The sequence below is a fragment of the Rhinatrema bivittatum genome, chromosome 2, assembly GCF_901001135.1.
Source record: "Rhinatrema bivittatum chromosome 2, aRhiBiv1.1, whole genome shotgun sequence".
Classification (NCBI taxonomy): domain Eukaryota; kingdom Metazoa; phylum Chordata; class Amphibia; order Gymnophiona; family Rhinatrematidae; genus Rhinatrema; species Rhinatrema bivittatum.
Window position 1 is genome coordinate 301,603,650 of NC_042616.1, and position 13,014 is coordinate 301,616,663.

Genomic DNA, 13,014 nt, shown 5'->3' on the forward strand with positions numbered 1-13,014 from the left:
GCTTTGGGAATATTATCAATAAAGAGAAAATTATAAAAAAAAAAAAAAGATGGGTGTCCAAGAATCATTATTTCCATTTTTGATAGGTTTAAACTCTCTAACTGGGTAACATCAAGCTAGGTTTAGAGAACATTGCAGAAATCTCATCTTTGAGTGAGTTTCCTCACTCCGAAGGTCATCAAATCTTCACAAGAGAGCACTGTTCTGTTTGTACATCTCACTTTGAATGTCAAAGTGGCCCCTAATCCCAACACTAATACATAAAACTCACTTCGAGTTACTCGGTGGGCCTCCCATAGAGATATAAATACCTATCTAGTGTGAGGGCATTATGGATAGTCTCTCAGTCTCTCTCTCTCTCTTTCTCTCTCTCACTCTCACTCTCTCTCTCTCTCTCCCCCCCCCCCCCTCAGTGGCCCTGATAGCTAGGCTGGCTCTCCAGGACCTTAACACTACTAAACATGGTCCCCCCAGTGGTTGTATGTAGGAAATACAACAATTCTGGCACTTATCTTAAAGTGTGAAAATGTTATCACAATTTGCAGTAACTTAGTGCTTCACATAGGTATTAGCACAAATTGTAATAAACTGCCTATTTCCATAAAACACACCCTTTTTTGTGTCACATGCAATATTTAGTGCATTTTGATAAATCCAGGCTTAAGTTTGTTATGAAACAGCAAGGTTTTGACAAAGGAGAAACAAAAGTAGATTTCCAGTCGTGCCATGTTAAAAAATAGAACTGGATATCTTCAGCATAAAGGTGATAGGAAATACCTAAAGTAGAAAGAAGTTGACAAATAGAGGAAAGATATATGTTGAATAGTGCAGCAGAAAGGGAAGAACCTTGAGGGACTCCAGTATTCACATCACCCCAGTACTTCAGTCATTTCATTGGTTACCTATCAAATACAGAATACAGTACAAAATCTTCACTATCATACACTCTCTTATTCATAACTCTACCTCTACCAGATTGTGTTCTCTTCTTCAAATTTATAAACCTAGTAGACACCTAAGATCCTTGACCCAAAATTTCCTAGATGTACCATCACCTCGACAGGCTCGTCTAGATATTGCAAGAAAAATGGCCTTTTTCAGTAGCAGGCCCAACCCTCTGGAATGCATTACCAGATTCGTTAAGATCTATACCCAATTCAAGCCATTTCAAAAAATCTTTAAAAACATCTTTTTCAAATTGCGTTCAAAATTACACCTATCAAACAATAATCCAACATCTTTTTATTACACTACCTTCATGCACTAATCATATGGCACTTTGTTGTTGATATTATACTAGAACATGTATTTTAATAATTATGGATTTTATTTTCTTATATTTATTATTTTTTATATTCCTTTTGTAATTTTAAGAGATTTTTATTTTTTATTTTGATTTACTTCTTTGTACACCATTTCGACTAAACTTTGTTTGTAAAGACGGTATAGAAATATTTTTAAATAAAATAAATAAATAAATAAATATTCACATAGAGGTAGATCTTAAATAAGTACGCGCGCACGTACTTTTGTTCGCGCAACCGGCGTGTATCTTATAAAATCCGAGGTCAGTGCGCGCAAGGCTGCGCAAAATCAGCAGCCTGCGCGCGCCAAGCCGCCCAGCCTGCCTCCATTCCCTCCGAGGCCGCTCCGAAATCGGAGCGGCCTCGGAGGGAACTTTCTTTCTGCATCCCCCCACCTTCCCCTCCCTTCCCCTATCTAACCCACCCCCAGCCCTACCTAAATCCCCCCTACCTTTGTTGTGCAAGTTACGCCTGCTTGAAGCAGGCGTAACTTGTGCGTGCCACCTCGGCATCCCCCGGCACAGGCCGCAGTGCCGGGGGACTCAGGACCGCCCTCCCGGCCCGCCCCCGAACCATCACCAAGCCCCCGGACCCGCCCCGGACCGCCCCCTCCCGCCCCTTTAAGAAGCCCTGGGACTTACGCGTGTCCTGGTGCTTTGTGCGCGCCAGCGGCCTATGCAAAATAGGCACGCCGGCGCGCAGGGCTTTTAAAATCTAGCCCATATTGTCTTTGAGGTATGTTTTTTAAATTGTGTTCACAACTTGCCTATCAGTTGAAGTGGGTGGTTTGGAATTATTTATCTGTCTGTTCTTTATTTAAACACACTTGTGCTGCTTTTGCCTCTATCACAACCTATGAGGATAGTCTTACTTCCCTGTTGTGCAAGCATCCTTTGAAGATACCTCAATCCTAACCATGCTCTCCTGAGCAATTGTCAGCTTTTTCCCATAATTTAGTTTAAAAGCTGCACTATCTCTTCTTTAAATGTTAGCACAAATACTGGGTTCCACCCAGGTTAAAGTGGAGGCCATCCTTTCAGAATAGGCTTGCCATTCCCAAAGTATTGCCCAGTTCCTAACAAATCTAAACCCCTTTTTCATACAGGCTGAAACTTCACCTAAACCAGCCCCATTCCTACAAGTTGTGTCCTTGGATTCCAGGGGTCAGTAGGACTTAGGTTGGTCCCAAGGGTGACCCAAGTGAGAATCCAAGGACAGGACAAGAGTCAGGGCAGGCAGCAAGCAGGACTGAGTCAGGATATGAAGCAGGGTCAGATTCAGGCTAATATCAAAGGAATAGTCAAGTCCATAGCTGAGATCAGAATGAGAGAAGCAGGACAAGACTGGACAAGATGGACAAGACAAGGCAGGACTCCAAGGACAAGGATAAGGCAAGTCAACAGGGCGAGGCAACAGAGACAGAGCAAATTCAGGAATAGGGCAAGGCTGGACGAGGCAAGCTGGAGAAGCTGGACAACACAAGGTGGGACAGGCTGGATGAGGCAAGGCTGGAATACTGGACAATCAGGAAAGCAGGAGCAACACCCACTGCTGTAGGCAGGAGACACATTGCTGAGGTACCAGCTAGAAGTGGTTTAAATTCCCAGCCGGTGATGACATAATCTCCCAGAGCCTCTATCCTGTTTTTATTGTGGGACCTTTATTAATAGATGTGTCATGCGCACACACGCCTAGGGGTGGCTGACATAGAAGGAAGCATGGCGGTGATCCAGTCGCGTGGAAGGCATCGCAACTGATGGGGTTAAATGTAATCAGCTGCAGGTTGTGGCAGACTGCTGCAACCAGCAAAAGGAATATGCGGCTGTTCTCTCAAAAATCTATTCATAATCCAAAAAAAAATCACCACCCCAAGTTTGTGAGCAAATGCAGATCGTAATACAACATATGTACTGTATTCCCCATCGTCAACTTGGTATGCTCTAATGCTAACAAATAAGTCATCTTGTAGCAGTACTAGGTAAGATCCTGAATTGTTTAATTAATGCTATTATTCTTTTTCTTTCAATACGGCTGTTTCACCCATTTACATTAAACATTAGTAGATCAGTGTCCTACTAAAGAAACCTAATAGATATGGGAACTCACCCACCAGATGGCAGCATGTCTATGCATCCAACAGTCACCTCACACACTCTCTCTAGCTTGCAGCATCAGTTATTAAAAGAACAATTAACAAAAAAAAAAAAAGATTACAAACCATACAATTACTGTATGGTCTCCAATGTGGAGAAAAAGAACATTAAGCTTCCTATTGCTTTGGCTCTAACTGGATAAACTCATTCATTATAGCGCAATCATCATGATCTCTTGTGATTTCATAGTGTAAAAAAGAAAGAAAAGAGTAGTTCTGCTTCACTTCAAGTGTGCATTTTCCAATAATTCCTTTACTTAAAGAATAAGACATGGCAATGATTATATTGTGGTGGGATATTAACAAGCTTTGTGCCTTCAACCACCTGATTTTATATATATATATTGCTTTTATGATAATACCAAAAACTAAATCTTGTACAGAAAATAAGAAACCAAATAATCACATATCATCAAAAAGGAAACTATAGCAAATCAAGCTTTAGCCCAAAATGGGGGGGGGGGGGGGGGACATACTATAGAAGAGAAGGAATTTAATTGAAATTAGGTATCTAACTCAGAGGGTCATTTATCAAAATGCGCTAAGGCGTTTTCGCATGCGTTAAGGGCTTATCGCATGCGAAAAGCCCCATTAACGCATGCGATAGGCCCTTAACGCATGCAAAAACGCCTTTAACGCATTCAATCGCACCATATCGTATGGTGTGATGCAAATCCAAAAAAGAGGAGGAGTTAGGGGCTGGAATGGGCTGGGTTTGCCAGTCTGCGAAGTGCTATCGCACAGACTTAAAGCCAATTTTAACTACACCTTTTTCAGTAGCGTTAAGCCGTGTGATAGCTTGCGTTACAGGGCGGTAAGGTGTTAGGCATTTCACGATGTCTCCTGAAAGGCCTGTTTTAGTAGGTATGAAGCTCCCGGAGCACCAGCCTAGTCATCTGGGGGGAGAGAGAGAGAGAACAGAACAGTGGTCTCTTGTGAAGATTTGATGACCTTCGGAGTGAGGAAACTCACCCCAAGATCAGATTTGTGCAAGGTTCTCTCCACCTAGCTTGATGTAACCAGGTAGAGTGTCCATCAAGCTGGGTGGAGAGAACCTTGCACAAATCTGATCTTGGAGTGAGTTTCCTCACTTTGAAGGTCATCAAATCTTCACAAGAGACCACTGTTCTGTTTGTACGTCTCACTTTGAATGTCAAAGTAGCCCCTAACCCCCTACACTAATGCCTAAACCTCACCTCAAGTTACTAGGTGGGCCTCCCATAGAGATACAAATACCTATCTAGGGAGAGGACATTATGGCTAGTCTCTCTCTCTCTCTCTTATCTGAGCTCCCTGGGACCATTAACAATGGTCCCCCAGTGGTTGTATACAGGTATGGCACTTATTGTAATTTGCAATAAACTGTATATTAGCATAAAATGCACCCCTTTTGCTATCACATGTGATACTTATTGCATTTTGATAAATCCAGGCCTCAGTGATTTATAGTTTAGCTGTCTAGAGGCGGTGATAAACTAGAAGAGGATAAGACTATCAAGGAATTTAGTCTGCCTCTGAATTATAAAATTAAACAGTTGTTGGGGGTCAAAAAATATATTTTATCCCTTGTAACTTCACAACACACTTGCAGGGGAAATGCACCCATAACAAAGCCCCAAGTTATAGCACCCCGGATCTCAGCAAAAGAAACCGCTTTCTCCTAAGCTGGGAAGCTTTTGCAACATCAGGAAATATATTAACCTGATAGTTTAAAAGGAATTGTGGCTGTTTCATCACCAGATCCTGATATGAATCCTCCACTAAAGTGGCAGCTGAAGGTGATGCAGTTTTTCCTTCAATAGCAGAACTTTGAAGAAAATTTGTAATATTAAGGACATCGGAGGAAGTTTGTAAATCAGGATCGGGATGAGAAGTTTTCTTTTTTATTTATGTATTTATTTGATGAGTTTTATATACCGTTATTCGGTAGAGCCATCATAACGGTTTACAAAGTGAACATTTTTAACAGTAATGAAACATTACAGCAGAAAGAGCATAAACAGAAGTAAAACAAGTCAAATACAATAATTATTCTTTGATTGGATGAGGAGGGTAAGTACGATTGGTTGGAGGTTATAGTTGAGAGTTTATTTGATGGCTGGTATGGCCAGAAGACAGAGGGTCAGTGAAGAATTTGCGGAAGAAAAAAGTTTTTAGGTCTTTTTTGAATGTCCTTATGTTGTGCTGGGTTCTTAAGTCTTCAGGTAGTGTGTTCCAGAGTTTGGGGGATGCGATGGAGAAGGCTCTTTCTCTTGTTGTTGCCAGGTGAGCATCTTTGATGGTGGGGATGTTTAAGTAGCTTCAGTTATTGGAGCATAGGTTTCTTGAGGGGTTTTGAGGAGTTATGTTAAGCGTGTTTATACCTTGATTATCATAGTTTAGGATTTTGTGAATGATGGTCATTGATTTGTAGGCAATACGTGCAGTAATAGGAAGCCAGTGAAGGGAGGTTAGTATGGGCGTTATGTGGTCATTTCTTTTTGTTCCTGTTAGGACTCTAGCAGCTGAGTTCTGCAGTATTTTAAAGGTAAATAGTAGGCTTTAGCATTGGTGGTAATAGTGAAGACATTTTAATGCTGGGATTTAAAAAGCATTTTAAACACAAAAAAGGAAAATGCAAAAATAAATCCTAAGTATTAGCATAAATTCATCCCTGCATATTGGCTTCCAACCAGAATCTAATGTGAGTGAAAAAAAAAAAAAGTTAGCAATTTGCATTTATAAAAAGACTGTTGGGGCCTATCCTTTCTCCCCTCCCACTCCCACTTCTGCTTCACTTACCCATCATCATCCTCTCTCCTCCTGCTGCTGCGGTCGCTACTCCTCGTTCTCCAGGTTTCTTTATTTCTGCCTTGTTCAAAGATATAGGCATGCAACAATCTAACAAGCAGCCAGGTAAGACTGACGCTGATGAATATGCTCCAACAACTTTGCTTGGATAAAGTTATCCGGCTGTATGTTTCTCCCAAGCAGACTTAGCTGGCTAAGTCCATCTGGCTCGTTCTGAATACTGGTGCTTGCCAGATAAATTTTAGCCATGCTCCCCCACCCTACTTCTTTTCATCCACCAAAATTGACCTACCCAGTAACATCTTGTCAGTGAGGGGTGGGAATATTAACTTTTGGGGTTTGTCCAGCTAACTTAACAGTTGGCTAGATAAACCCTTTCTGGTATTAACCTCTATATTTCTGTAGGTTACAAAGTTCTGTTCCCCTTTTGGTTGTTGAGGATATCATGCGCACAGTTTGGCTGCAGTTATGAATTGCACTATTCTCCCTTTCCTGATAACTGTTTCCATCCTCCCGCTGTTTCTCAGGTGGAATGGTGAAGGAGGGTTTACCGTTTTGTGCGAATGAATGAAAGGATGGGATTACGTCCTTGTTGGTTTACGTTGTGTCTAATCTTTTTCAAGCTAAAAAGACATGCTCATCCTGTGGCTGCTGGAGGAGAATAAGGGTGTCAAAGGAAAAAGAAGTCTCCCTACACCCCAAGCAGAAGTTCGGTAGAGACAAGCCAAAGAGAGTGGCATAGTCACAGCCTTCTCCATGACCCTTCCCTGTACAATTTTTATTTGTTTGGGAGAGGAGAGGTGGCAGGGGTTGGTAAAAAATCCAAATGATTACTTATTCTTTTGCCTATGTTTTGACTTCATATATGAGCTGTGGTGCATAGTTGCTCTGTATGGCAGATGACATTTGAGTGATGAAGTGTAAGTGGGGATGTATTTGTGATGTGAGGTTGGTGGTGTGATAGAGATGTGATAGTAGTACTAAGCAGTGCTATGAGTGCTGAGCGTGTTGTTTGAGTTCTGCCCTGTCATTTAGCAGAGCAGCTCATTTCCATCTAGTCTTGATGGACTGCCGGGTCATGATAGATTCAGCAATGGCTGAGAGAACCCAATCTGCCATGAATCTCCTGCATTTGAAATGGCTTGATTTAAATCTGAAAGGTAAATGGAAAAAGAAGGTGAAAAAAATCACTTCTCTCAAGTCATAGGAAACATGTCTTTTATTTTATTTATTTAACTGTTCTTATAGTACACTATCTCCATCTTGTGACCGATGCAGAATACAAAGAAATATGATGAGAGAATTCTACAAGTTCAATACAAACTGTACACAAAAAAATTATAATATACATTTAATATATTAGTATAGATCACATGAGCAATAACAAACAATAATATTTCTTATATTCTTATATATGAAATGCAAAATCAGAAATACATATTACAAGTAGAAGCCAATATACACATGTATTGAAACATTTAAAAAGTGTGCATCAATCACATAAAACCTCCTGTAACCATACTTGCACATATACACAAACTCATAACCCCACCTCATACATATCCATCACATGCACACAATGCAGAAAATGGGTGTTCAGTGTTGAGCACCCATTTTCCTAACATGCGCCCAGCCATCTCTTCTGGGCATGCAGTGCAATATTTTAATTAGAGGTCATGCAAACAAGGCGGCATTGGGGAAGTTTTGTGCATCCCTAGCGCCTCCTCGGCATCGGGTGCTCAGGAGAGGTAGTTGTCAAGTGAATTGGATAAACAATCACTGAATCTACAAGGGTCCGTTTTCTCCCACTACCAGCATAAACACACACAAGATACATGTATCTTGTGTGTGTATATTGGGCAACCAGATTTTTTTTTTCAAAAACTTTTTTTTTTTTTTAAACCAAATCTGCTTTATTTTGGTCCTTCACTTAGTATCTCTACGGGATGGCATACAATTTGCCATGTTGCAAAGGGTGCGTTGGCTGTGCAGGAAATTTTTTGAATCATGGGGATTAGCTAATAGCGTCATCTACATGGAATTTACATGTGATGAGCGCTATTAGCTATGCGGCGATTTGGACACGCTAATCCCCATATTGCATCGGGGGTTATGGACACGAGTCCAAAACGCACTAAACCATGTGCTAGCCGCTGTGCACAATATTGTATCGGCCCTAATAGAAGTCTCTTCAGTAAAAAGACACTCTTCAATATGTACCTATTAGTTTGTTGTTTTTTTAGTTCCTTCGTTTCATTCATTTTGGCCTGTGTGCGTGTATCTCACGATCAGAAGATATGTACACAAAACTGATAGTGTGCGCATATTCAGGTAGTCACACACGTGCATATGCCATTGTTTTTGTGCGTGTACATTCTGATCTGCGCTCAAAAACAATGGTATGCGCACAAGTGTACCACTACTTGAATGATAATATCACCTAGTCTAGTCAGTAAGTGATATCATTTTTATGTAATCCACCTTGAAGTGACTGAGAAGTGGAATATAAATCAAATAAATAGAAATATTTACAACATCAATATAGTCACAATTCATTGACAATGAAAATTGGAGGGGAAGGGGGGAGGGGGCTTCTATGCCGTCTTTTACCTGAGGCCACCCCTGTGTATAAATGCCAGATTGTTACATTAAGAATATGAGTGAAGTTCATTCTTTTTCCCCCAGTGATTTTTCATTATTGCTTTTAGGCAGAAGAAGAGAGAGATGACATGGAAAGAGTAAAGCTGGATAATAAAAGAATTCTCTTCAATTTACTGCCAGCACACGTTGCACAGCACTTTCTTATGTCTAATCCAAGGAATATGGTAAGGCAAAAGGAAGCCTGAGCTGAATGAAAAAAAATGGGCATTCTATTCTGTGGGAGCTTTCTGATTGTAAGCGGAAATGTGGGAATAGTTGTGCTGTAAAACAGTGAATCTGGTTTATTGTTGATACCTTCATCTGATGTGGAATGTTAATGATTTTGCCTTATAAGATTTACTGTCAGAAATTTCATGAAGATATTTTAAGAATCAGAATTTTTGGGGGTGGGGGGGAGGGTAGAGGGGGGCGGTAGTTTGCTTTTGCTTCTTTATACTTCCAGCTCAGTCAGAACCAGACTGGGATGCAGCACCTATCGATGGGGTTTTAGTTTTATTTATTTATTTATGTAGCGAGTTTTATAAACTGTCATTCGGTTTCGCCATCACAACGGTTTACAAAGTTTCGATGATTAACAGAGTGTATAAAATTCATATGCTTGTTAACATAGTTATCTTAGTCGTCCTAATCATAGTTTGGTTGTTGCATTGTACAGGTTAACTTACTTGCTTTGCTTTGGTTCTGTGTGTTTATATGGGCCGGTAGGGAGGGAAGTTGTAGCATTGAGTCATAGGGAGGTTTGGTAGGCTTTGGTGAACATCCAGGTTTTTAGTTCTTTTTTGAAGATTTTTAAATTTTGTTGTGTTCTCAGTTCGGTTGGGAGGGAGTTCCATAGTTCTTTTATATCCCTTTCCCCACTTATTAACAAACTAGCTCCGGCTATCATCATGGCAGTCCTTATCTAACAGTTATACACTGTGGTTCCCTCCAGAGCACATAATCATAGACCCTGCGTCCGGCTGCTGGATGTCACTGTTGAGTGATGGCTGGAGCTTCCTTCCCTTCAGGAGGCTGATCACGATGCCTCCACTTCATCCCCAGTCCTTGCTGGCCTGGGTTGAGGGGAGGGAGGACAGTGTCCTGGACCAGAAATGAAACTCATATCTTCTGGGGGGGGGGGGGCGGGGTTGTCAACAATGAAGCCACCGAGCCACCAGGATGGACTCAGAACTCTTTTTGAATGATTGTCAAGCTGTGCCAAAGATTCAAGCTGGTTGGACTTGAAGAGTATTGCCAGATTTATGATTGCTGCAAAAATAAAAACACATTTTCAGCATCTAAATTGGAACGTATGCAAGTATTTTATACATGTATATACAATAAAGTGGTAAAACGCATATTTAAGAGGAAAGCAGAGCTGCTTATCTGAAACAGGTGTCCTCCATGGACAACAGAACAAATAGCCTTGCAAGTCAGTGACATCTTCCAATGGTGCCAGGATGGAACGTGCTCTCTCAGAGCTGAGAAAAAAAACACACTTTTCCGAGCATGTGTAGGACGTCCTGCACTGCTGCCATTTGCATGAATCTCTTGGATTTTTCATAAGCTGAATTTGGACTGAATGAGGAGGAGGGTGGGATTGTGTGGCTGATTTCTTCTGCTGTCCATGGAGAATGCCTGTTACAGGTAAGCAGGAACAAACAGCCACACACGTGGGGGTCTCTCAAACTGAAGATTGTATGGATTAAAATACATATATTTTTATTCAAGAAATAAAGGACATGCAATTTGGATAGATGAGGATGGTGGGACAGTTGAAGCTATCATTTTGAAGCTTTTCTGAAAATACTATCCATATGAGAATCCTCATCTAAGCCGTAATATTTGGTAAAAGTGTGTATGGAATACCATGTGGCTCCTTTACATATCTCTTCAATTGATGCTGAGTGCCTAAAGTCTACAGAAGCTTTAGTAACTCTCTCATTTGGTAAGCTTTTACCTTTTGTTGCAGATGAATCAGAAGAAAATAGATTGGGACAGCCAACTTGATAAAGTCTGTTTCTTCAATGGATGGCCCCGATTGACATGATCATATGACAAAAACAATTGCTTAGACTTTCTAAATGTTTTTTTTCTGTCCAAGTAAAATACCAGGGCTCTTCTGCAGGGTATGAAGAGTCTGATCGCCTTGAGAAGCGTGAGGCTTTGTGAAAAAAAAAGATGGTAAAACTACAGATGGATTCAAATGGAATTGAGACACAACTTTGGGTAAAAACTGGGTGCATCCTCAGTACCACTCATGTTTTAAAATATTTATGTAAAGGGTGCATAAGTTACTAAGACATTTATTTATTTTATTTATTTAACGTTTTCTATACCGGCATTCATGATTAGAATCACATTATGCTGGTTTACATTTAACAGGGGGTGTGAATTAAAATACATAACAGAACTGAAAAAAAACCTGTAACAAGTAAAAAGAAAAACAAACTCTGAAGTTACAATGAAACAGGATGTTAAAACTGGGTGGAGGAAAGTCTAAAGGAACTTAGCAGAAAGAGCCATTTCAAGAAAGAGTCATTACATTATTATTTCTCATTACAAGAAGAGACATGAAGTTCTCTTCTTGTAATGAGAAATAATAATTTACATTATAGACATTTCATATATACAGTCGCACAGGGGTAGATTTTCAAAAAACGCGAATAGGCGTACTTTTGCTGGCGCATCAGGCGCAAGCAAAAGTACGCTGGATTTTAGTAGATACGCGCGGAGCCGCGCGTATCCACTAAAATCCTGGATCGGCGCGCGCAAGGCTATGAATTCTGTATAGCCGGCGCGCGCCGAGCCGCACAGCCTACCCCCGTTCCCTCCAAGGCCGCTCCGAAATCGGAGCGGCCTTGGAGGGAATCCTCTAACGCCCTCCCCTCACCTTCCCCTCCCTTCCTCTACCTACCCCACCCGCCCGGCCCTGTCTACATCCCCCCCTTACCTTTCTCCGGGGATTTACGCCTCCCGGAGGGAGAAGTAAATCCCCGTGCACCAGCGGGCCTGTTGCGCGCCGGGATGCGACCTGGGGGCGGGTATGGAGGGTGCGGCCACGCCCCCGGACCGCCCCGGGCCATAGCCACGCCCCCGTACCTTCCCCCAAAACGCTGCCAACACGCCCCCTAAACGCTGCGACGACCGGGCCCGCCCCCGACACGCCCCCCTCGGAGAAACCCGGGACTTACGCGAGTCCCGGGGCTCTGCGCGCGCCGGTAGGCCTATGTAAAATAGGCTCACCGGCGCGCAGGGCCCTGCTCGCCTAAATCCGCCCGGTTTTGGGCGGATTTAGGCGAGCAGGGCTCTGAAAATCCGCCCCTTAGGGTGCAAAAGAAGTTTTCATTAATTGCGAGAGTACCACATTCAAGACCTGTTTTGTGGGTGCTCTCTTGATTGGAGGATGCACCTAATATAGTCCTTTGATAAATGTTGATACAGCAGAATGATAAGATATAGGCATGCTCTGAAATTGCTAATGATAAATGCTGCTATAGAACTCAGTTGAACTCTAAATGAGTTTGATTTTAACCCAGAATCAGAAAAATGGAGAAGATACTAGAATATCAAAGAAGCCGGACACTAGGGATGCATAGCCCCCAATTTTTGGTTTTGGTTTTATTTATGTATTTATTTAATTCTTTTATATACCGACCTTCATGACAGGTGTCATATCAAATCGGTTTACATGTAACAAGGGGGAAAAAAACATTCTTATCAATCATTTAACAGTTAAATAATCAGAGGAGGTGAAAAAGTTACATATAACAAGGAGATCGAACTTGGGAATAGAAGAAAGAGAAGGACAGAGGGATAACCATTGTGATAAAAGGGTATCGCTAAGTAAGTTGTCCGGTAGGCTTGAGAAGTGGTTTGTTTTTTCTTTTTGGGGGGGCTGAGGTGGTTCTTTGTTTTTCAGTTCATTTATTGTTTTTCTCTGTTTGTCAAACAAAAAAAATAAACAAAACATGAAAAACAAAGCAAAACAACAAGAAAAACAAAGATTTTTAAAAAATGGGTTTCCTGTGGCCCTGAAAATCCCCTCCTGCTTGGTAAAATTATCTGGGATCCAGGCCCAGCATGGGCATCCTTGGATCTCTCTGATCCCCACTCCCAGTCCAAAAA

The 13,014-nt window shown here is 41.6% G+C and overlaps 1 protein-coding gene across 1 annotated transcript in view; it reads left to right on the forward strand.

Moving 5' to 3' along the window:
- Positions 1-13,014, forward strand: part of ADCY1 (adenylate cyclase 1) — a 676,474-nt gene that overhangs the window by 586,758 nt on the left and 76,702 nt on the right. The window contains exon 18 of the mRNA XM_029587086.1: positions 8,955-9,071. Within this exon, the coding sequence (XP_029442946.1) occupies positions 8,955-9,071 (117 nt within the window). The remainder of the gene's footprint in view (positions 1-8,954; positions 9,072-13,014) is intronic.